The 23,349-nt window shown below is 48.1% G+C and overlaps 11 protein-coding genes across 11 annotated transcripts; 4 read left to right on the plus strand and 7 right to left on the minus strand.

Moving 5' to 3' along the window:
* Positions 1 to 161: 161 nt before the first annotated feature.
* Positions 162 to 2,608, minus strand: BDR25DRAFT_260304 (uncharacterized protein; the record flags this gene model as incomplete). Its single annotated transcript, XM_033686640.1, has 7 exons — positions 162 to 1,384; positions 1,433 to 1,523; positions 1,579 to 1,986; positions 2,034 to 2,124; positions 2,177 to 2,330; positions 2,385 to 2,491; positions 2,543 to 2,608. 7 exons carry the CDS (start codon positions 2,606 to 2,608, stop codon positions 364 to 366), a joined length of 1,938 nt encoding a protein of 645 aa, XP_033548602.1. The 3' UTR covers positions 162 to 363.
* Positions 2,609 to 2,963: 355 nt separating this feature from the next.
* On the plus strand, positions 2,964 to 3,698 carry BDR25DRAFT_354250 (uncharacterized protein; the record flags this gene model as incomplete). Its single annotated transcript, XM_033695277.1, has 5 exons — positions 2,964 to 2,997; positions 3,029 to 3,290; positions 3,326 to 3,353; positions 3,389 to 3,505; positions 3,555 to 3,698. 5 exons carry the CDS (start codon positions 2,964 to 2,966, stop codon positions 3,696 to 3,698), a joined length of 585 nt encoding a protein of 194 aa, XP_033548603.1.
* Positions 3,699 to 4,327: 629 nt separating this feature from the next.
* Positions 4,328 to 5,520, minus strand: BDR25DRAFT_193278 (uncharacterized protein; the record flags this gene model as incomplete). The annotated part of the gene is made up of 3 exons (XM_033684301.1): positions 4,328 to 4,884; positions 4,964 to 5,354; positions 5,407 to 5,520. Coding segments are annotated over 3 exons (1,062 nt in total), but the record flags the coding sequence as incomplete, so codon positions are not given.
* A 1,203-nt stretch (positions 5,521 to 6,723) lies between these two features.
* On the minus strand, positions 6,724 to 7,026 carry BDR25DRAFT_222894 (uncharacterized protein; the record flags this gene model as incomplete). Its single annotated transcript, XM_033685080.1, has 1 exon — positions 6,724 to 7,026. A coding segment is annotated over one exon (303 nt), but the record flags the coding sequence as incomplete, so codon positions are not given.
* Positions 7,027 to 7,887: 861 nt separating this feature from the next.
* BDR25DRAFT_285369 (uncharacterized protein) lies at positions 7,888 to 10,653 on the minus strand. The gene is made up of 7 exons (XM_033688179.1): positions 10,512 to 10,653; positions 10,081 to 10,447; positions 9,812 to 10,016; positions 9,725 to 9,756; positions 8,378 to 9,668; positions 8,129 to 8,325; positions 7,888 to 8,060 (listed from the first exon to the last, which is right to left on the minus strand). The coding sequence occupies exons 1-7, from the start codon at positions 10,604 to 10,606 to the stop codon at positions 7,995 to 7,997; spliced, it is 2,253 nt and encodes a 750-aa protein (XP_033548606.1). The 5' UTR covers positions 10,607 to 10,653; the 3' UTR covers positions 7,888 to 7,994.
* Positions 10,654 to 11,953: 1,300 nt separating this feature from the next.
* BDR25DRAFT_354253 (uncharacterized protein) lies at positions 11,954 to 12,808 on the plus strand (the record flags this gene model as incomplete). Its single annotated transcript, XM_033695278.1, has 6 exons — positions 11,954 to 12,163; positions 12,197 to 12,257; positions 12,303 to 12,329; positions 12,410 to 12,447; positions 12,483 to 12,725; positions 12,785 to 12,808. The coding sequence occupies 6 exons, from the start codon at positions 11,954 to 11,956 to the stop codon at positions 12,806 to 12,808; spliced, it is 603 nt and encodes a 200-aa protein (XP_033548607.1).
* Positions 12,809 to 13,468: 660 nt separating this feature from the next.
* On the minus strand, positions 13,469 to 15,069 carry BDR25DRAFT_367622 (carboxy-cis,cis-muconate cyclase). The gene is made up of 3 exons (XM_033697009.1): positions 14,626 to 15,069; positions 13,996 to 14,575; positions 13,469 to 13,935 (listed from the first exon to the last, which is right to left on the minus strand). Exons 1-3 carry the CDS (start codon positions 14,809 to 14,811, stop codon positions 13,577 to 13,579), a joined length of 1,125 nt encoding a protein of 374 aa, XP_033548608.1. The 5' UTR covers positions 14,812 to 15,069; the 3' UTR covers positions 13,469 to 13,576.
* Positions 15,070 to 15,721: 652 nt separating this feature from the next.
* On the plus strand, positions 15,722 to 16,227 carry BDR25DRAFT_354255 (uncharacterized protein; the record flags this gene model as incomplete). The annotated part of the gene is made up of 4 exons (XM_033695279.1): positions 15,722 to 15,787; positions 15,826 to 16,085; positions 16,123 to 16,152; positions 16,194 to 16,227. 4 exons carry the CDS (start codon positions 15,722 to 15,724, stop codon positions 16,225 to 16,227), a joined length of 390 nt encoding a protein of 129 aa, XP_033548609.1.
* Positions 16,228 to 16,448: 221 nt separating this feature from the next.
* BDR25DRAFT_354256 (D-aminoacid aminotransferase-like PLP-dependent enzyme) lies at positions 16,449 to 18,241 on the minus strand (the record flags this gene model as incomplete). Its single annotated transcript, XM_033695280.1, has 4 exons — positions 16,449 to 16,521; positions 16,575 to 16,661; positions 16,712 to 16,870; positions 16,908 to 18,241. 4 exons carry the CDS (start codon positions 18,239 to 18,241, stop codon positions 16,449 to 16,451), a joined length of 1,653 nt encoding a protein of 550 aa, XP_033548610.1.
* A 696-nt stretch (positions 18,242 to 18,937) lies between these two features.
* BDR25DRAFT_22865 (uncharacterized protein) lies at positions 18,938 to 20,264 on the minus strand. Its single transcript, XM_033685283.1, has one exon. The coding sequence runs from the start codon at positions 20,179 to 20,181 to the stop codon at positions 19,045 to 19,047; it is 1,137 nt and encodes a 378-aa protein (XP_033548611.1). The 5' UTR covers positions 20,182 to 20,264; the 3' UTR covers positions 18,938 to 19,044.
* Positions 20,265 to 21,993: 1,729 nt separating this feature from the next.
* Positions 21,994 to 23,215, plus strand: BDR25DRAFT_367624 (uncharacterized protein; the record flags this gene model as incomplete). Its single annotated transcript, XM_033697010.1, has 6 exons — positions 21,994 to 22,069; positions 22,142 to 22,199; positions 22,269 to 22,452; positions 22,579 to 22,797; positions 22,887 to 23,079; positions 23,136 to 23,215. The coding sequence occupies exons 1-6, from the start codon at positions 22,009 to 22,011 to the stop codon at positions 23,213 to 23,215; spliced, it is 795 nt and encodes a 264-aa protein (XP_033548612.1). The 5' UTR covers positions 21,994 to 22,008.
* Between the last annotated feature and the right edge of the window lie 134 nt (positions 23,216 to 23,349).

Below are 23,349 nucleotides of genomic sequence, written 5' to 3' on the forward strand. Positions count from 1 at the left end.
GTAAGCACCTCCCATGAAGCTACTACAGTACGTACGTACAAGCTAACTCCACCGTATAGGTCCCAAAAGCCCTACGGATCTACGGTGTACGTACTGTTGGCCACGCTGGTCATCGATTGATCATTCCGAAATATTGCCAGACACGCAAGTCACATCAAGGAAGACAGGGCGATTAAACACATATTGTGGATCCGTGGTTCATAGCATAACTGGCCATGAAAGAGTTCGTGTAGCGTAGCCACAGGCTTGGGGCCATTCAGAAGCCACTTCTAGATAGTGTAATCGCAATCGGAAGGGAGAACGTATTTGAGTACATGGACGAGTGGTTTTCTCTGCGGCAGTGAGCCTGCGGCAGCTGCCCAGTCAGACTCCTTCGCTCTGTTTAAAGTATGCATCAAGATTCAAAGTATCCCAATCCCAGATTTGCTCCATTCCCCCGATATCGAGTTGATTTGAGTTCTCGAAAGGATTTTGCAGAAGGAATTGATCCAGGTCAAAGGAGAGATCATCTGTTGTTGAAATTTCAGGAATACCGTCCATCATGGTGTTCACTGGTTTCAAAATCGTTTGGGCGGGGGGATCGCTTGGTGGTGTTAGTTGAGTTTCGGGTGTTTTACTACAATTTGTCTTTTGGCGCTTTTGAGATCGACTACTTCTTAAAAGAAGTGGGGTTGCTTGTACCAAGTTGAAGAGGAACTTGTACGAAGAAGCCCCAATCCTACTGGTGGGACTCAGTTGATGCAGCATTTCGAGTGAAGTTTCGACCGCACCCATAACCTCTTCGCGATGGGGAAACCGATCGCTGGTGTCATGAATGATTGCGGAGCAGAGAATTGTCGCAGTGTCAAAAACACAGAAAATGACTAGATGAAACCTGGAGTTGATAGGAAACTCGTGATCGAATAGTAGGCGAGCTGCTTTTAATAGCTTGAGACTAAGATCAATTCCCCTGTCGCGAAATTTGATGTCGTACGAGGAAGCCTTCTGATCTGGGCTCCTCGTAAGATAAGGTTTCAGGGGGTCAACCATTGTCATCCAAATGACCACATGCAGTTGACGTCGTTGTAGAACATAGTACGGATGTTCCTCATCGAGAGATGTATCAGGGTTATCTATTCGGAAGACTGGAGGAAGTTCATCGATGAACGTCTCGCACTCGGCCAATACTGCAAGGACATCTTTCGTAGATAAGTCCACAATATTGAGAACATTACCCATCTGCTTGGCCACTCTTCGGGCGAGGTGAGCTTGTAGAGCGATGTGAGCGAATGGCGAAAGCAGGTTTGGCTGCGACTTTGACTCTTCGAGCCTCAGGTTTGGGAAGACGAAGGTGGTGTCCTTCTGATCGATGAGGTGCGGTCGCCCTAGCCAGGCTGACATCTGCCTACACACTGGGTTAGCGACTGGACCCAAATCACCTCGTAGCGCTTACCAGTCCCAAATAAAAAGCAGTGTCCAGAGACGTCGTCGAATCTCTATGTCGAATTCGCTTAGTCCCGCGATACCTACATCTCGGTCAAGTCCTGTACAACTCAGTCAGCATACAAGTCCTTGGCAAAGACAAAAAAAGGACTATACCGAGCTCTTGAGCTTCACGAATGGCGGACCCTAAGCTGTGCCATGATTCGACTATTTGAGAATCAGACTTCAGCCACGCCCCCTTCAGAAACAATTCTTGCACTCGCTCTAAGCTGGTGTTCGATGCGGTGAACGTGCAACTTAATTGCTCTGCAGCGCGGTAGAATCTTTCCGTCAATACCTGTATGTTGCATGCTAGCTCGAATTCGATGGTCTTGCGCAACTCGGAGGTTAGATATTGAACCGAGTACGCACATACCCTCAGGAGAAGACATGTGAATACAGGCGACAACCCACTCCCATTGATGCGATCAAACCACCATTGAACGTACTGATCAGTAAATGTAGGCGCATATATCGAGTTGTACCGCGAATTCACGTGGTTGAGAAAATGGTTAATGATTGCGTCTGCGTTCGTTAGCGTCAAAAAAAAATCTTGATCCAAGCGGGAATACCAGTCAATGTTCTTGTCGGAATAGTATATAAGACTTTTTCAACTTCTTGCGATTGCTGTGGGCGCACCTGGGTCGCTGATGAGGCCGAGTCCTAGAGTTCACAAATGAACACAGTCGAAGTCAAAATGTGACGATTAGCTCACCTCTAGACTAGCACGTCCAAGGGTGAAGTGAACATGACCAGGCATGTAGCCCCACGCTCTTAGACCGTCCTGACCGCCCTCACTAGATACATATCGAAATGGGGGTGACTCTTTATTGGAGTCTGCATTGCTTCTTTTTTGTCCTCTCAACTCCCTAGGCACAGTCAGTCTGGAGAGTGACGGGTGATCTGACTAATAATGGACCTACGGAGGAGATTCTGTTGACGATTCCTTCCAGCCTTTTCGCTGACCAAATTGACACAAATGAGGTACTTTTCTGGCTTGACAATGGTTACAAGGCCACTCTCGAGAGCACTAGGTGTCTCCTCAGCTTTGCAAAGCAGAGGAGGTCTCGAAAAGTTTTACCTTCTGTTTCCGTCGTTGGCACTCGCTGCAAGATGTTGTTGCGCGAATGTCCTTCGATCCTTGCATGTCGTAACCTCTAATAGGAGGTGAGCAAGATATTTCGCGTTGACGGTTGGGAGCTGCTGCTTAGATACCAAGAAGCGAAACCTTTCCCCACCTTCGCGATGAGTCAGCTTCCACATGACTTCATGTGACATCACCTCTTCTCCCCGAGCATAATTGAGTCATCGCTAGGTTTCCAATTCTTAAGTGGAATACCTTTTCTGTCTTTAAATTTGCTCGATCTTCATTTCCTACTGTCTTCAACGTGGTTGCGGCAGCCTGAATCCTCTCTCAGTCACTAAAACCCGAGACATCGCCTGACTCATCTCTTCTACCCTAGGCTTAAAAGCGACATACTCCCTTGCATCATAAACTAGGAATGCTTGCTCTTCATACACTCATGGCTGCTATTAGTCAGGAGTACTATCACTCCCCTCCAAGCAGCCTCGCCTGATGAGTTCAAAGTCGAAGATCACGGCCAGCCCCCCAAATGGCAATGCGGAGATTTCGACGTAGTACAAAAAATGATGGGTCAAGTTGATGTAGATTTAAACTCTCTTTTCAGCAAGCTCTCATCGACTTCTAATCCAAGTTCAAGTTATAGCGCGAAGGGTATCATGTGCCACGACTGTGGGATGCCTTCCCCTGCCAAGAAAGCAGAAAGTGAGAAAGCGCAAGAGAAAGCGCAAATTCCCGATTCATCTCTGTAATATCATGTTTCGTTGGTGACCATGGCGGGAGAATCTGGATTACGGACACTGGAAACGTTGTATAGTGCAAGAACTCATAGATGGGATTTAAGAGAAGACGCCATACCAAAGCGATCCATGTATTGTCTTTTTGAATGAGATTTGCTTACCACAAACCAGAAGCCTCCGAGGAATCTGGCCGGGGAATATTGTGCACGAAAACAAGAGTAAGGTCATATAGCACTAGATTTCGTTTCTAAATGTCTGAATCTCCTTGCTAGGTGCCTAGGATGCCTAGGAAACAGAATGCAAAAATAGGCTCGATCGAAATTTCTGGGCTCAAGTGGGAAAAGAACGTCATCAAGGTTGTTCTTCCATCCCATCCAATTATCTCACACATCGCAAAGCTTGGAGTTTTGCTATAATCCCACTCATCCCTTCCACTTAGATGAAGACAAAGCCAAAAACCGATCCAATCATCAGGCAGAAAACGTACAGCCGCCATAAGACTGGCAAATATACCGAATACTCAATATGTCGGAGAGCAGCATTGAATGAACAGCGTAGGCTGGGGAGATACCAGTTAACCGAAAAAATTGTTGGATAGAACTCCAAAGGCACGCTCTAGTGCTTTGCCTTTTGTCGATTGAGAGTAGTTCAGCCTGAGATAAGAAGTGCAATTGGGCGGGGCTCAGTCCCCATCCCCTTTGCGGAATGGTTGACCTGAAATCTGTCCACTTTTGACCGAAACCAACTAAAAATGAAGGAGCCTCATCATATGCGGGAAACGATGCAAGAGCTGCTATGGACCCATCGCGCCTGGTTTCCTACAAATTGCAACAGCCCATAATCCAGATTTGAGACCCCAGAAGGCTTAAACGAATCGCCCAATTAATTTGGTTGTCACCTCCACCTTCTCCACGCTTACATGGATTTGTAGTCTCCTGCATGCTCCAGGGCCTGATAATATAACTACCCTCTTTGAATACCTCTTCTACTCTTTATCGCCCTCTTAATCTCACACTCTGTTCATTTCTTCTCTATTGATTCAAACCCCCTTCCGACCCTTCAAATCTCCCCAAACTTCCCTCCACACGCCCCTCCAATTCCCTCTCTCATTCTCGTTCCTCACCCTCCTCACAAAACTCCAAGTCCGAACCTCAACAAACCAGACCGTAAACCAATACATCTGCACTAGCGTCACAAATCCCCACCCTAACCACACAAACAACAACACTTTATTTCCCTGTCCAATATGCAAGCCCACTGCATCACCAAGCCCATTCACAATTGATGCAGCTGCCACGATAAGACCCGTCAGAATTACCGCGGCGAGCAAGTGGAATGTTGATGCAAGTGTGGCGTTGAAGAGGAGGATGTAGATGAGGATTCTAGATTCCGTGAAGTATATTGCTGGGAGGGTGACCAAGAACGCGAGACCGGAACCTAGCATTGAGATGATGAGGAAGGCGATGATTGCTTTACGAACCCCCCCTGCAGTTGCTGAGAGAGATGTAAAAGAGGATTGGAGGGAGGCGATTAGGGGGACTGAGACGTTTGTGGTTCCAATTACGATGGAAGAGTGGATTTTGGATGTTAAGTTGTTTAGGCCTACAGACGAATTAGATCTGCAAAAGTTACTCCTTTTACCACAGGAGACGTGATATGGTAGTGAGAGAGATAGGCTTACCAGCAGCCTTATCATCATAGCCTGAGCATTGATCAATCTTAACCTCACTCTCCCCGTCCGTAGAATTTGTGGCATCGCCTTCACAAATGGACTCGAGAAACAAATGGTAGAAATCACGGACGCCGGCAGCATCCACTAGGGCTCCTACGATAGTGTTTAGGCTATCTTCAATTCCTTCGTTTAGAGCGTCCGTAATGTTTCCAGTGATAGGACCAAGTAAGCCCGAGAGAGGATTGTTGGGGTTATCTGGGTTCAAGGGATTTGAGGTAGAGAGTGGATTTAGAAAGTCTAGTGGGTTTGCTGTTGATGAGGCAGTGGAGGTCGGTGGCGTGGATGTGGGTGTTGCTTGCTCAAGGCGTATTATGTCTTGACCGACTTTTGAAGCGTTTATCTGTGCCGAATAAATATCCCTATCTTGATGCTTTCGGAAGGGGGAAACCTACTGAGATGATAAAATCCTCATCGAGATACCCCGGCTTGCTCCCTGCAATCAAAAGCACTAGTGTTAAAGAAAATGATACCACAGCGAACGCGAACGGGAGGATTGCCGATATTCGCAAATTACGCATGACTCCTTAGGGTGTGGTGGTCGAGATGGTAGTGCCCTAAGCGTGGATTTTCTTTAGTCTTCGATAGGTGCCTCCAATTCTGCGAGGAATTTGTCGGCATCGGTGTAGCTACCCATGAAGTATAAGTGTCCTCGGTGCAGTGTAGGACAACGATAGAAGATACGCGCAGTCCGCTAGCCTGATTTTTTTCTCAGGGCCCCACTATGAATGAGCTGTCGACATTAAGTATTCGCACATACGAAGGGCATACGAGTGACGTTATCGATAGGCCGAGAGACGTTGAATTTATGGTTGGCAACTTGGACGATCATGGATTCAGGTGGGGCTGATGGTTTAGGGCAATCGGACCGTCATGTGGGCTGATTATCTCTACTTTTCTTCTTGATTGAATGCACGACGCAGCTTCGGCTAATATGATGAGCAATCCCTGTTCCATATCAATGCAGCTTGTACAGTTGGAAAATATTTGAGATAGAGTTCTTCTGGCATCGCCGATCGGGATGGAAAAAACATAAACTGATGAAGCATTTTCAAGACGACGACCTCACCTGATTCCATCGCTCATCTTCCCTAATACTCAGACTTTGTCGGGAAGGGAACAAGCCAATGGCATTCTTGAAGATCTGCTCTGCTGTCAGCCAAGCCCAACATCATGAAACATCACCAGGAACCCTCGCACGCATGCAACAGAATCAACCTCGGAATCTCAGAACCCTGCGTTTCATACTAGACAGCATAACCTACAAATCACAACTCTATCTCTTAGCTTCTCTACAGCTGGCGGAAATACATCTCGCTCTATTTACCGATTTAGCTCTGGTGCCTCGGCTCTTAACATAAGGTGCATACGTACCCTATTACGACCAAATCACGGACGAACTTCCAGTACATGGCGACTATTTTGCCTTTTGCTGATCCGCGAGCCGTCACTTAAGTAGATCTAATTCGTTTAGACGTATTTGCACAGGATCCCATATGCCCTTCCACCCGCAGCTAATCCACCACAGCACCCACGTTGTCGTCGCCGTATAACCCCTCCAGATCCACGGTCTCTCCTACCCGAGCCATACCATCCACCCTACATCGGCAATTAGACCACTGAAAACTTTCCTAACATGCTCATCCGGATCCGCCTCTTTGCCATGGACGCTCGCCCCCGAGAGTGCATCTTCAAGTTCTGACTGAATGGGGTTACATAGAGTCTGGTGGCAGAACACTCGGCGTTTCTACCATTTGGTTAAGGATATTGGATCCTATGACCCCAGATACAAGCTCGATGACTCGGACCCCGAAAGTCTGTAGCCCATTGCGTAGGTTATAGGTGTACTGCCGGGCTGCTGCTTTTCTCATAGCGCGCAAGCTGGTACCCGGAATGCGAAGTATTCGTGTCTGATTGGTGTGGTTGATGATCGTGTCTCTGGATGCCAGTACAAGGGGTAGAAAGGGTTTTGTGACTTCTACGACAGAGAAGAAGCTCTGATCGTATGTATTTCGCTAATCTTGCATCGAGCAGTCGGAGATCATCCGTAGGTGGAGCCCTACAGCACTTTTGAAGAAAATGTCTAGTTGATCAACTTTTGACCGAAGAGCTTCGATGGAGGTCGGCGAAGTATCCAGCTCTTCAACATGAATGTCCTGTTCAGTAAGCCCCTATAGGTGTATGAGGGAGTGGGGTGTCGCGATGGCATGGAGTCCATGTCGATGAACTCTTTCGCGAGAGCTGAGCTGTTTGTAGTAACGGAGCTCTCCAAGCTCTAGCCACCTATACTCCTTTGACCCACTGCTGCCTAGCTACGCCACCTGCTGCGGCCCAGAGTTATTGCTAGCCTTAAGTCACATGACAGCTTCACCTGGTACTATATAAACCCGTAGTTACCCTCCTTTAGCAATCAATCCAGTTCCTCATGCCTCTGGTGCTCCTCCTTGCTTCACATGAACCCATAGATCCTTCTGAGCATCCTGTGATTAGGACTACCATTTTCGTTAGGGGTCGAGGTAGCGTCATCATGCATTCATTTTTAAATCCAGCAAGTGTTAACTTTTCGTTCCCGACTCTCCAATTCTGCAGAACAGGTGCAGAAGCCGGCTGAGATGCGAAAGCAAACTCGTGTTAATGAGGGGGCTCCTTAGCGTCATTTCAGTTCAGGGTAAGCGGTATCACGATCACGCGGGAGCCTAACGTTATCGGAGAGTTCAGTCCAGTTGTTGAGACCGTTCTGCTTAGTCACCAGAGACTGTAGCCGGAGCTTCCTTCATACCTTACAGCGGACTGTTGATGGGGGGCTTGTTACAGCTGGACTATCAGAGAGTTCCCTAAAAGAGGCGGGTATAATTGTTAATAATTCTTATTAGTAGCTTGAAGGCGGCATGCTCTTGTTAATATTAAAAACTGATGAGTTGTGATAATTCCCTGTGGTACTTTTGACGAAATGGCATCACCACCCTTTGTGCAAAGCGCCGAATCAACCCATGTAATCTTGAATATCTTGCTCGAACCCTGCAAACGAAAATTCGGACTCTATCGCATTCTATCTAAGGTTAGTTGTCTGTGCGAAGCAAGGTACTTTTGGAGATGCTGGATGCAAAACCGACGTACCCAGTCAAAAGTTCCTCCAAGATCCATTGAAGGATTCACTTCCGCGTTAGGGAAGGGTAAAACGAAGTGAGGATTTCCAATTCCATGCATTGCGGGGCCAGCCACATCGTCCGTCCAACCCTTCATGCCGGGCTGCTGTAGCAGGTTTGTGAATTGCTGGCTTGGGGAGAGCATATCGGGATAGGATATTGGTGGAACTTAGTGGATAGAGAGTTAGCAGGAGTCATAAATATTTCATAGTTTACTCACCTGGGGCTGAATTGGAAGGATCTAACGCACCATCGGCGTTCGCCTTCGTGAGCAAAATCCTCACTGCGGCAGCAACCTTCTGAGCTTCTCGTGACTTTCGACTTGCGTGAACCCATATGCCGTAAGCATCTGTTAATGCTTTGATGATCTCGACTCGCGTGGGCTGTCCAGTTTTGAATCTCACCCGGTTGGTAATATCATCAGAAGTAACTGGAAGGGGTGAGGTCATGTCCCTGTCGAGATCGAGGGCAAGGACCGTGGTTGCAAGGAGGAAATCGTGGTTAACGAGCGACGAAAGTCTCCAGCTTATGGACCAAAGCCGGTACTTCATTGACCATATTTTTGCGCCGGGGCGTGAATCCAATATCTTCTGGAATTCTAGAATTTCAAGGGCTGCATCAAGACAAGCAAGCCGGGAGTATTCGTAACGAGGATCGGTCCGGCCGAGGAGAAGGAAGGGACGATGGAGCATTAATTCTGCCTTCAGGAAAGTAAGGCCAAGATACAGTCGGCGCATGGAAGAGTCCTCTTTAACATGTTCGAAGTCCTTGGCTCGAATAGCTTTCATGCTCTGAGGCATCTGGGCGAAGACGTCTCGAAGGGCGGCGTCGAGCTGCATGATATCTTGGTAGGCAGGCTGCGTAGTGGAACTAGTGGCATCTATAATTTGGCCGAAAACATCGATCACCCGATTCCGAACAAGAGCGTAGAGCATCGCGGTGTTATCGGTATCTGGCCTTGACGGTGGTAGTTCAGTGAGATTCTGGTCCAAATCCTCATCCCGGAGATTCCTAGGTTCCTGAGTATCATACATTGACTTTTGGATCATCTTTGGTAAGCCGACCTGCGAAGAGGACATGAGATCCAGCTGGACGATCATGGCCCACATTCTACGACGCATTTCTCCTTGAAAGACAGATATTTCTGGAAATCTAGACGGGTCCCGATGATAGCCCATGCGAAACGAGATGCGTACGATCATGCCGACTAGAATCCAGGTCCCGAATTGGGTGTCACGAGATCGAAGATATTCGGACACGTAATATAACAGAAGAGTCTCGATAGTGAATGGAGGACATTTGGAATAGTCAGCAAGAACGAGGCACTGTACTAGTCTTTCACGATAACTGTCCATGGCAGCTGTGATAAGAGATACGTTGAGTTCGTCATCAGCCGTGTCTCCGTAGTTATCGACTACGGAATTAAAACGAGTGGCAACGGAGAGGACCCCAAAGAGAAGGCCAAGCCACATGACAGACGTCTCAAAAGGGTGTTCCCAGAATTGCGCATACTTGAGGTTTAAACGTCAGTAGGACTCCAAAATACACCGTTGCGAATTCTACGTACCTCGTGGAGGAAGGTCGGCCGGTGGATGAGAGCTGTAAATGTAAGATCCTCAGGTCGCCAATTCAGAGAAGTGAGACTACCACTTACTTGGAGCCATATCCATGGATTCGAAGTATGTGTTAACTAGTTCGTCGGTTTCAGTTCTTGAGGGAAGGGCAGAAACAAGTTCATGTCTGGTGGCATGGCGTTGGCGGCCGAAGAGCAAGTCCGGACCTTGTATTTCACCCTGATCAGAATCGCGTGGTTGCGCAGACGTTGGTATCTGGTCCAACTGATCTTTGAGTTCTGCGATCTATCCAAACGTTAGGGTATTTGTGCTAGCAGAAGGACCGCGACATAAAGGTTATGCGGCTTACTCCGTCCAAAATGCTCGTCCAATGCCCACTGCTCGTGTATCTTGTTTCATCACTTGCGAGCTTGACTCGGTCTGGCGTACCGGGCACATCGGCCTCTGGGCTTGGCTCAATGGCAGAATAAAAAGCACCAATGTTCGATGGCAAGGCATCAGGCATATTGGAGCATTTCTTAGAGATACCTTGAACGTTTTCCTTGGGGCCCATAAGGGTTGTTACGAGCCTCTCGAGTTGATTGATTCGGTCATGGATGTTGGGGGAAGCCTTCGATTCATACTTTGCGCTTGCAGAACTTGGAGCGTACGAACATGAGAGTGAAAGGCCACGATCCACACATGTTTTGCAAGGATGCTGTCGGTCGCATTTCAACCTCGCGGGACATGTTAGCCCGTGACTAAGCAGCTCAAAGGTTCCGATGGATGAAAGTAGCTCACTTTCTTCGCCTACAGAGAGTACATGAGAGGATAGGCTTATCTCTACGTCGGCTGGGGGGAACAACACGATGCGGCGGATGCGCATCGCTGTTCATAGCGGCGGCAGAACGAAGGGTGTTGATCTTGGAGGAGACGTTGGGAGCGATTTTGCTGATGCCTCGGTGGCGGTGCCGCCGTCACTGCCCATGTAAATGATGGTCGGCGATCGGCAGGGGAAATCTCCCGAACTCCGATCTGTGAATGAAAGTGGTTAGTGAATTTCTCGCTCGTAACACTGCCGAAGCCCATCCACATTCTGATCGACTTTTCATCATATATCGCACAGATTCTTCAGTCCTTCAAATCTTCAGTCCTTCAAATCTTCAGTTCTTATTCAAAAGCGCGCAGAGCCGCCAGAAACAGCCTTAATTCCCTTGGCCTTTGAAAGACAGCGTCTACTCCGTATCTATACAGTTGATAATGCGACGCAGCCTTAAATCCGAGTTTACTTTTCACTGACGTCCGAATGAGATTGAATGCATCTTCTCTACTTGCCTTTGCTCTCTTCATCATCAATTATCGCTTTCTTGTCCTCCATTCTTTCTTTCAGTCTTCCCTCCCATGTTGTTATGAACCTTCTAAATATGTCCCCTTCTCAGCATTTTGCGCAACGGGCAACACTTTGATTGACTCTACAAGGGTCGCTAGAATGCCGAGTGAGGATCCAAATCCAATTTAGATCTTTTAGTCTCTTGCCAGCCCTTTCTTCGACTAGTTTATTACAGTCGTCCGCTGGGCTAGAGCTACATACCTCCATTTGATTCCTCTTTTATCTGATTTGATCCAGGAAGATAACTAGTCACCTTAAATGTTCAGTTCTTCGAAGGAAATCCAATGTCATCGCAAAATGTCGCAAAAACGTTCTACATAGTCCTCACACTCTTGGCTATGTCGAGCGCAGGAACTGGCCTTCATTTGACAATACGTTTCCCCAGTATTAAATGCGATGGCGGACCCTGCATCAAAATTAGGCGTCTTCCGCAGACACCCTGGTGTAGTACGTTGGCGAGCTGTAGCGACGCGTTTGCACCCCTCGCAGTGCGTCCGCTCGGTGACCGGACCGCCATCCGACTCAGTCCGGTTTCTGTCTTTGCCCTGACAGCCGTTCAATACAAATTTTGCCCTTAAGTGCCCTTCGCCAAACCATCCATAGCCATAGCTCTAGCAGTGTATACCTTCGACGAAAATCTTCTTGTCCACATCTCTTACGTAGACCTGCGCATAAGGGTCCAGATTTTGGAAGATGTTGGCTTTATTGATCGAGATCTAATAATCGGTGCGGCCGGCGGCCTCCACCAAGTCTCCACTGAGAGTGAACCATAGAGCCATCGATATCGTCAACATTTATGAAGACCTAAGTTTAGAGGAGTTAATATTTTTGCTGAAGATTTAGATCCTTCGTGATGAAGGTCAAGACTTCGGCTTCTTATCGTTTCTGCTTTCCGGATAGGCTATGTTCAAGGTTGAATCTTCGAAATGCAGAGACTCTAGCTCATTACCACTCCGCCCCAAGCCATGATTTCCAGATGCATGCTCTTGGAAGCGTCACCCCCTTCCCGAGGGCACCTATCACGCCTGTCAAGAATGCCCTCTTCAACACTCAGCAATTTACGGTGTAGTATACCCGATGCTGTAACCATACGAAGCCCTGCCTTAGCCTAGCCCTAACTGTTTGTTCACTATTCAATCTTCCAGCGTTTCGCCAACGTAGGTACAAGGGGCCTGAGATAAACTGTCTATGACCCAATCCAGCTTGCTTGGTGGCTAAGTTTGGGCTAGGTATCTAAGCATCTGAGGACTAATTTTGGACCGGTTCCTGTATTCTTAATTGAAATTCCACATCACCGCAGCCTGATAAGACTTTGAGGGTGTCATTTTTGCAACGGCGAGGCTTCTAGTGACCTCCTGTCTGATCTCATTCCATATCCTCAGGCGGAAGCCTTGAATTCTTCCCTTCCTCTCGTCACAATAACCATGACAGGACGATTAACTGCTCTCCGAATCGAACTATCGCTATTCAACGATCCACCATTAACCCCTCCAGTAGGTCAAGACCCTCAATCTAACACTCTGAGACTAGCATTACAGTTCTGCCTGCCCCTACCCAGCCATTTCTCTGCAACCAACACCGACACGACTCACAAAGCAGACAAGAAACTTATAATTTGGCTGACGGTGACCTACTAGTTCCCATTATTCTCTAATTTCTTATGTCTTGCCTCATTCAACTCAAGGAGTTTGAAATTCAAAGGAGATAGGTACTTCTGCTCTCAGTGTGGAGGCTAATTAACACCTTACGTCTCGACTGCCACGCCTCTCAAAATACTAACGCAACATATCCTATCACTAAGCTATCTCTTTCTCTAGCACAGAGTACAAGTGTAGAATATACAAGGCTAGGGTATACCCCTACGTGGAAATCTACCTGCCGGGCCTGCACCATAAAGCTATCTAATGTCAGGAGTACCACTAAATGTTAGAATTAGGCGAAGTGTCAGGAGCTAGAGTGCCTGAGGATCTGTATGAAACTAGCATCCCCCCGTGCAAAATGGTCCTGTAAATGCTACTTATCACCGTGAAAGAAAACAGGGGTAGATAGATGCTTTCTTCCCTGAGGAGGAGAGGGAGATGTCTACAGACCTCAGAAGTGTTGTTTCCCAAAGTAAAAATTGCGACAAGTTCTTGTTTAGAATATGTACTTCAACAGAATTATCATAGTTCATTCTTGAAAGTGTTGTCTGAGAAGGATTAAGCACTATGACCTTAAAGCTGTTTCCATCTTCACCGAACCAAGAATCTCTTTTGGATCTTCGAGCCGCCCGTCAGAAGTTTTCACTCTTTCGTTCAACTCTATAGCACTAGCTCCATACTTCGATCCCACAATATTCTAAATAACGATCCCCTTGCCGATCTAGGTCCTTGGACCCCAAGGTTCTCCCCTTCTCGCTAGTGCAGATCCATAATCGCAGTAATAATATGTTTGTATATTCAAAATGCAAGAGTACACTGCACTTGAGCCAAAATATTCAAGAATACCAAACAGCATTCGCACAACACCCCCCATCGTGAATATTCAACTGTGCCACAACCTTCGCCACAGTCCCATTTCCGCTCAGCCTCCAAATCTGCACAAACCCCACCGAGCTATCCGTCAACGCGACCCATTCATCACTGAAGTCGCTAGTCGCTACCGCATTCGCAGACCCACCGCTATTCGTTGTTTCCGTGAGAAACAGCTGTTTGGATATGGACCCGTCATTTGCAAGCAAAAATGCAGATATGTAGCCGAGAGTTGTGTTGGAGCGACCTCGATTTGTGGCCCAGAGGTATTTGGATGATGCGGAGAGCATGACTTCATCGGCCCAGTAATCCGATGCTAAAGCACCTAGAAGTCGTTAGGGTTGATACATGAAATGAAAGGAGTGAAGCGTGAGCGATGGCTTACTTGACGGGATCAGCGGATACGTGATATTTGTATAGCTCGGAATCCCAGAAGACGGGTCGATGCTATAAAGCGCCACTTGGCTACTCCCTTCCAACAACACGTAGAGATACTTTCCGTTCGGATGAATTGCGACATGTCGAGGATCGCTCCCAGTGCTTGGCCCACCTAGCCTGCTCACAAATTCCAGCTCACCAGATGTAGGATCAACGGCGTGTGTCCAAATCGAATTGGCAGAGTCATCCGCCGAGTAAATGAAGGTATTTTCGGCATTCAAGGCCATCCCATGCACACCGGAAGTAGACAAGTAGGTAAGGTTTTGAATGACCTGGTTCAAAGCCCCATTCTTGTCAACGGACATGACGCTACCGCAGCCTGCGGATCCACCGAAAGGGACGCCATACACGGTATACGGCTTTTTGGTTTCTGCGACGATGAAGATAGGTTTAGTAGTGCTAGAGCAGTTTCCGCCAAGAGGCAAGGTTGTGCTGTATTGAATGTTCGTTCCCCCTCCCAGGGCATAACTAACAAATGACGGAGTGCTGGAGCCCCACCCGGTTCCGTAGAGGTTCTTCTTATCATACTAGAGGTCGTAAGTCTGATAGGTTTTTTTTAATTGTATTCGATACATACGCTAAGGGCAATCCACGAACTGGATATAGACGTATTTGTCGTGTAAATGAGGTCTAATGTCAGAGCTTCATCGTCGAATTCGAGGGTGTATAGAAAATTAGTTCCAAATGAGCCCACGATCAACTGGTGAGTAGTAGCGGAAACGAAGATCGGAATAAGCGACGCAACGATGAGAAAAATATGCATTTTGGTAATACGATGAGAGGAAGTATGGCTAGTCTGTCAAATTTTGGAAACAAACTAAGAGCATGCACTCCATTTGAATAGAGACATGTGGGAGTACTAATATCAAGTCAAGACAATTAGAATCTGAGCGACGAAAGCTTGACTTTGTAACCTAGATCGCGCCGTGATGAGCACTCAAAAAGATGAGATACCATACGTAACCAAGAGATCTCGCTCCACAAATTACCAGATAAAGTAATGTACGACCGAGATCGCTGGGTATACTCCGTAGGCTTAAGAGTGTTTTATGAAACGCAGTTTCGCCATTTGACCGTTGCAATTTAAGCGCCGCGTCATCACCCGAGGTAGTATGCAGTAAAGGGACCTTGGAATTTCAGAAAACAGAGAAGAACTTGCCGCATGGGAAATGTGAGTGTGGCACCCCGATAGTATTCTAAAAGATTTGAACTCATGAAAAGCAATGCCGCTAGCCCAAAGAACGGGGTATGGAGGAATTCATAAGGAATTCCTTCGGAATGGCTCCACAGCCACCATAAGCGAGGGAGTACCAATGAAAGGCGCAATATGAAGGGAAATTTCCTTAGGATAGGAAGCAAAAACGTCGAGTTCCTACTCCGAGACCTTGAGGGTGCTATGAAGGGAGATAGAGGGAAGATCTCTGATCGAAAGTTAAGCTTATATAAGCAATCTTCGTGAAGATCTACTTCTCTATAGCTCTTCCCTTGAGCGCGGCCAATATTCAACCATCTCTAGGAAAGTCCACTCTAAGAACGTCCTCTCTTCGTGTCGAGTAAGTATGTCATGTCGCAGCATAAGGTTAGCCTTAATTCGTAAGGCAACGAGAACCCATTGTCGATTTTGCCGATGACTCTAGGCATTGTGAACCCAGAGTAGCAACTTTTCAGGTCGCATGCCACTCGTTCAAGCCAGCAGAAGTATGGCAGCCCATGTCCCTAAGTCCACATCGCATCCCCAGGTCAAGAATCTCTTTTATTGCATTTTCATTCGCGTGAGGTGTACAGGACCTCACGGTTTGCTACGAATGCAGATTGGCTTCAATTCCGGATTCCACTCGGAGCCGTTAGCATGAAAACCGTCATTTCGGATAGTGGAGCTGGTAGCAGAAGCAGTATAAGAAGTGAAAAACTCGAATCAAAGGAACAGAGGGTCCAGATAACGGCAAATCAGTTCTTCCCTCGATCTGAGTCGTTGTTCCTAGTGAATGATCTGATAACCTTCAGCAAGCGAAATGCATATGAGCGAAAGCATTACTTGTAGACAGATGTAGATTCTCTAAGTCTGCATATTGAGTCTTCGTCTGCCAATTACAATGGCTATTCTGTAGCCTTGACTTTCACAATATAACTTGCATGATTCTGTAGACTCAGTGCGGTCTGGCTTAATATCAATCTGTGACTGCGGTTCTTGCTTCTAGAAGGAGTGTGTAGTCTCAATGTGCAGCAGGGCCTGAGCACAACGCCAACCCTTAGCCTTAACCCATCTATTAACTAACCTCGCGCCCATACATTAGAAACTTCAACGTATGCTCCTCACAACTAAGTAGAAGTAAGGAGAATTATATTCACTGTTTGAATTCAGTGTGCCTAAATATTTAGTTTCTATAAACTCCTCAATTCTTATAAGTCAATTTCAATAGCTGTGCCGAAAAGTGTGGCATTGACTAACAGGCATACAAAAGGAAGGTATATCCTTAAAACAGTCCAGCCTACTTTTCTAAGGTGCTAGTTCTTCAGAAAAGGCACGGTGGTAATATTGATTCATAAAACGAAGACGAAAGCTCAGTAAAATTAGCATTGATTAACAGTTGCGACGCAAATCCCGAGAACGAGCTCCCAAAGATGCGTGCAAGTATCTATGCTACAGGGCTGTATAATAATACAAAAGATTCTTCAAACCCCAAGCCCAGATCCCAACGCCGAAAGCTTTAGACCCGCTCACTTGCCCAAAAAGCTTCCCGTAGATCAGAATCACAATTCCAACGCCGCAACCAAAACCACTCACCCAGGAAAGCTCATAAGCCACCTCTCTCCCAAACATGCTCTAAGCACGAGTCTTGTGGACCATATCAACCACACTCCTCATCAATCACATACCCCCACTCATGTTCTTCATTCCCCCACATAATCCCCTTCAGCCACGACTTGATCACTCTCGTATACGCCCCTCCCTCTCCCTCTTTCATCGGAACCGCCAAATCCATCCCCCTAAAATGAATATGTCCAACTGGCGCAATAAAGAATGCCGTCCCCGCTGCAAACGCTTCGATCAGCCGTTCCTCCTGCACTGCCTCCTCAATCTCCATCATGCTAAACTTCCTCTCCACAATCTCCACCTTTTCCAACTCCTCCCACCCCATCTCCAGCCTCGTTCTCGCAAGCTCAAGCACAGATCTCCTGGTAATCCCATCTAAAATAATCCTCTCCGACAACGGCGCCGTAACCAGTTGCAACGCTCCCTCCCTTGTCCTCCACACCACGAAGAAATTTGACGCCCCGGCTTCCGTAACATTGCAGTTTTCCCCGAACAACCAGAGAATCTGATCATACCCCATTGCTCTTGCCTCACCCTGCGCGACTAGACTGGGTCCGTAGTTCGCGCCGACTTTCGCGTAGCCGAAACCACCCGGCCAGGCGCGCACCATGTCGTCTTTACTAGCTAGGAGTCTGAGACCAGAGGGTGAGCCGTCCATAGGCGGGAAACATGTTAGGATGACGAAGAGGAGGGCTTCTTTCGGTCGTTGAACACCCAGCGCGGGGTCTGATGCTATCATCGTCGGCCTGATGTACAAAAACGCCCCCGGCCTGCTTTTAGGAAGCCACTTCGCTCCATCAGTCGCACACAGCTTGACGATCAACTTTAGCAATTCTTGTGGTGGGAACCCGGGGAGCGCAATCCTGTTCGTGGAAACCAGCATCCGATTACAGTTAAGTTCGGGCCGGAATAGACGTAGTTTGCCGTCGAACCCACGATATAGTTTCATGCCTTCGAAACACTCGGTCGCGTAGTGCAGACAGGATGCCGTTGGCATGAGGGACAGAGGACCATAAGGTTGTAAGGAGGGAGCAGACCAGCCTTGTTGGACGGTCCATTGAGCCTGGATCATGTGGTCGGTGCAGATCTTTTGTGATGCTATTTCTGCGGATCCTATTTCTGGAACGGGGCGGGGTGAGGTGGTGAGAGTGACGTTGAGAAGGGAGGCATCGAGTTCGGCGAGGGGAGTGGCGACGCCATTGCTGAATTTGGTGCCGTTGGTAACACCATTTGTGAGTGTGTCTGAGAGGGTGCTGCTATTAGACTGGGATTTCAAGACAGACGGGGCGGTTTTTTGGAGACTGTGTTCGATGCCACTAAGAGTGAGGTCCGATGTTCGGTTCTCTTCTACAGGAGGGGTCAATGCGATGGGAGACATGTCGACGAGTTAAAGCCACAATATGTTAGGTAGACAAATGATAAATTCCAATAGAAAAGCAGCTCCACTCAAGGAATTGCAAAAAATGTGAGACTGGGTAAGAGAAAACGGGGAAATGCGGCAACCTTATATTACAGGACACCTCGGAGTCACACTCCCATATCACACGGGCCACTCTTACCGCCTGCTAGATTCTCTCGCCGCTGGTATCTCGATGTGAAAAGCCAAGCGAGGTCTATGTCATGTTCCTGGCTTGTACGGCATTGCATAGGGCGCACAGCGAATCACGTGCCTGCGCTATCCAGCCAATACCGTAGCTTGCCGGACGTATCCGCGTGACGCTGAACTGGAGTTTGTCCGATCGCCGGAGTGCGGAGGTGTTGAAGACTCATCCTCAACCGCACGGATCGTAATCTGAAGAAAAGACTGTGGGGTATGCAAGCCGTGACGGGGAACACGAGAGAGCGTAATTTGAAACGTTGCGATATCGGACTGGGAATGCGACAGCAGAATTGACGATGGAGTGACAATGTCAGAGCTGGAGACTCAATTCGGAAGTCGGAAATCCGCGGCTCAACAAAGGAAGCCATTGACAAGAGCCTGCACCATTGGCGAATCAAATGACGATTTTGCCTCGTCCCTCAAGCAAGGCGTAGATCATATTCTAGTGCGTGTGTGCAGAAATCTGAGAATTTCCTGCATACCCTGTATCGTTCGGGACTCCGCACAATGCATGATGCAAGAAAAATGATCCCAAATGGCCATGCCATCTATATCCGCGAGCATAAACTGATGGATGTGCGTCACTGCATATCGCTTGCTGAGAGCGTTTGTGATCCCCGTAGACCATCGATGCCAGCGAGAATCCCGTCTGCAACTTCACCAACCCGGCCCTCGAGGCTTCTGAGATCCAGGTTGTTGACTGCTTGATTGATCGTATCCATAACCTCCTCTTCCTGCACCGTTTCTGCCATGACAGTCCCCTCGGTCTGCCAGTATTCCTCTCTTACGCCCCTCAACGCTGGATCCCTGTTGATCGAGTTCGTTAGGAGACCTAGGGCCCGGAGTTTATTGAGCGTCTCCTCCGCCTGTCGTGTTGTCACCTCCAGGCGTTCCGCGATAGCGGGCGGGGAAGCCAACCAACGGTTTGTGCTGGTTGCCCACAGCACACACGCCAGGATACCGTCTGACGCCGCAAACGCCAAATACCTCAGGACACGAACGCGCCAATGCACGAAGTCGAGTTCCTGGAGCACCTTTGCCTTCTTGTTTAACGTGACGTCGTAGCTATTCAGGAACCATATCTCCGCCACCATCAAAAGCAATCCTGCTATTGTTGCGTGTGTCCGAAACCGGGATCCTTCGCTGCCTACGAGGGAGGAGGTTGCCAGTCCGAGGACGGCTAGATGGAAGATATGTGGTGTGACCATCTTTGGAAGGCTGTATAAGAAGTAATTCTGGGCGTCGATCCCATCGGAAGTTGTGCACCATATACAATTGATCAATGTGTCCGGACCATACGTCAGGTACAGTAGCTTGTACTGTCCACTTGCGCTGAACTTTGAACGTAGGACCTCATCCTCCTCTGTCAACGGGCGCAGCAGTTTGAGCCGCGCAAAGAGCACATCGGCTTGTATTTGCAGTCGACTCTGCGTCTTCAAGAATATGTTTTCGGGTGCAAAGTAGGGAACGCTGAGGACGAGGGAAACGACGGCGCTAGCAAAGAGGATGTTGAGGGCGCGGAGCACCTTGGTAGGCACCGGCCGCACGGGAACGCTCCGGGAAGTTGCGCGAGAGGTGTTGAAAAGGTTCACGAGTCGCGGGAGGAGGAAGGGTCCGAATATCGTGAGGAGGCCATGGAGGGACTTGGGAAGGAATGTAAGACGCGGTATTACGAAGTAGGATATGAGGAATAAAACAATAGACTGTAGGCTGATCATGGCAGTGGTAGGATCGAGGGCATGAGGACAACCCGTCAAAACAAGCCGAAATGTCTACAGCAACACGGCAGCATAACATGGATGGAGATATGTGTTTGAGAGAGAGAAACGTGTCTACGCCGAGGTTGACCCGTCGCGCAAGGCTGGCTACTTGCGCTAAGCTTAAATTAGCTTAACGCGATGCTGTTTTCTTGACTAACTTTATAAGGCAATATTCTGCTCAAAGTGCTTGACCTGCTGTTTGGCATTTGCAAAGGCTTCGGAAGCCCCCATCTCTCGTCTTTGGAATTCCGGTTGCAGATGACAGTGCTGTCGATGCCGTTTTCACGGGAGCCGAGTGTAATTTCTGGTCCATTCCTTTTGACGGCGTAGATGTAACGGCCAGACATTGTGGATTCGACACAGCTTAGTAGTAGCTACTGGACTTGGCTGACGTTTATCTGCCTAGGTAGTAGAATGTTGACACGATTCCCGTGATTTAGACACGCCATCGGATGAACAGTGACCAGTGCTGCCTTTTACATGCGCTTAAATATCCCCGAACTTTGCTTTTATTCCACGAGATCTATGCACCTGAATCGCTCATTCGATTCCCTGCTATCAATAAACCCAGTCAATCATCTCGCATCACCCAATGCCCGCCATTCCAACTATTCCTACTCCACCAAACCCGTCTCCTTAAACTCTCGACTCCGTTTTCAAAATCTTATACGTACTCCCAATACCTATCGTTCTTCTCCCGCATAACTTGCGAGATATGCGCTCTAATCCTCAAGCCACGCCACCGAGCGCAACTGCTTCGAGATCTGTTTCCTCTGTGCATCTGCAAATGCACAACACCCCAAGTTCGCTTGTTAATTGTCGTTTGGCAGCCGCGAGCCAGTGGATGCCGCCTTCAGGTCGCCTCCTAAGCCCCCTGGGCCTCACGAGTTCTCGATACCTAGGCAACTTCATATGCACATCATCACGAAAACGTGGGTGGAGAGGGCTTGGGTCTAGGCTGAGTTTTTCATTGCGACAATGCGCTGGTCTTTGGCACTTAGTGGTGGAATGAGGGCGTTTTGTACCGTAAGGGTAGAGCAATTAAGGATACTCATAATTATTCAGGGAGATGCTAGTCTACTATAGGGTGGAAACATCGGATACTTCAATCAATGTCATCCCATCACCGTGGTGTGTAGGATGATAGACGCTGTTCCTGGAGCAAGCTGGAGCATGCCGTACACTCAAATCGTCATGAACCAACAAAGTCGCACTTAAAGCGTTGAGATTTCCTCAAGCCTAAGCCTACTCCGATCAATTAATTAAAATGTACATCCTCCTGCACCAACAGGTCATCCTTTCGCCTACTGTGTCGTGCGCCTAGAACATCACGTCTATTATACGTCTCTCAGGACTGTAGAGAATATAGTCATCTTCACAGCGTACATGGCCTCATCACCCACGGGAGAAGTCCACGACCTTCCGAATCTAAAATAGGCTAAAGTCAAATCACTTTATCGCGTGCCTAGGTGATCTGATGAGAAGACACCGCTTCACAAGAAACATATTAACACCTAGAAGACTATCCTGAAGTAAGGGCTAGTAGTGTGCATTCCCCCGCATTCTTTAGGGTTTCCCTGCATCTCGTGCGAGAATAGACTGCAGGAGTGTAATATGGAGCATGTACTACGCCGTGAGTGCGCATATACTATCAAGTTACCAATGTAACGAATGCAACGTGTCTGCGAAGAGTATAGGGTTTGAGAAAGCTTAAAGGCCAGATATGTTCGAAGCTTTGCATAGTATCGTCGTGCACACGAGGATCTAGAGACCCTTGCTTCCGCGATGAAGTCCCCCGCAGTCATCCTCTTCGCCTCTGGATTGCTGAGCCAGGCCAACGCGCATTGTCCGTCTTCCTCCCTCATTTCCCTGAATTCTATCACGATTGAGTAGACTAATGTACGTCTCCTTCATGCAGATACTTTCGGGCGTCTCATTTTCAACAACACATGGTCAAAAACATGGGAATACGTCCGGTAAGTTCCACCGTACCTTCTTCCATGTTTCCCAATGTCGAAAACGAACCAAGTCTGACAGATTCTTAGAGAAATAAGCCCCTCAACCACAATTACGCAACCCGACATCGCACTACTCGCACCAAACACTGAGCCCACGTCAACTGACATCCGCTGCGGACGCAATGCCAGCGCATCCTGGTCTAAACCAAAGACGGCGACGATACGAGCAGGCGATACTGTCGGATTTGCCGCTGGAGAGCCGAGGCTAGCTGTACGGTCTCATTCTTCCTATATCTACTTTTCGGACCCATCGTGTGTTCCTCTATTTGCCTCAAGCCTTCATGGGTCTGATTGAATTCTAGCTCCTGTATTCCTCTTCCCTAATGGTGTTGAACAGGGCGCCGACGTCGCACGTATCTACCACCCGGGCTTCGCATCTGCATGGCTCTCCCATTCCCCAACGGATGATTTGAATGCATACACAGGCGATGGCGATTGGTTCAAGATCATGAGCGTCACTGGGCGAACGGAACAATCGCTAGATTTTTCGCTTCCGGAGAACAAGAATCTGTACAACGAGTATAAGGCGATTTGGGGGACGCTCAACGTCCAGAGTGTGGGTTAATTCTCGTTCTATCTTATTCTCTTCCCCAACATGGAAGAAACGGAATAGACATCGGATCACCTGAATAACAACCGTGGCAGTGGAATTTCACAATCCCGAAGACAACTCCACCTGGGAAGTACTTGTTACGCTTCGAGCACATTTTCCCGAACCCACAGGACTCTCAGTATTATATGACATGCGCACATGTTAACATCGTCAATCTAAACAGTGCAGTTGGCACTCCAGGGCCATTGGTCAAGATCCCTGGTGTTTACAAGCGCGGACAACCAGGTATGTGGACAGGCGGTTTTGGCAAGCATGAGACTAACGGGTTCCCATATATATAGATGTATACTTTGATCACTATGACTTAAAGTTTAATATCTCGCAATTTGTGGCGCCGAGCCCGGTGGTCTGGGTGGGATGAGAGATGGCCCGGAATTTTGGGCCGGGTTGGTTAGCGGTTGTTATTGGGGCAAGAGGGGTGAAGAGGCGAAGACCTGCATCCAAACATAGCCTTTTAGTCATCTCTTCAACCTTATCGTACCTACTGAATGCCAG

Source organism: Lindgomyces ingoldianus (assembly GCF_010093535.1).
Source record: "Lindgomyces ingoldianus strain ATCC 200398 unplaced genomic scaffold BDR25scaffold_13, whole genome shotgun sequence".
Lineage (NCBI taxonomy): Eukaryota > Fungi > Ascomycota > Dothideomycetes > Pleosporales > Lindgomycetaceae > Lindgomyces > Lindgomyces ingoldianus.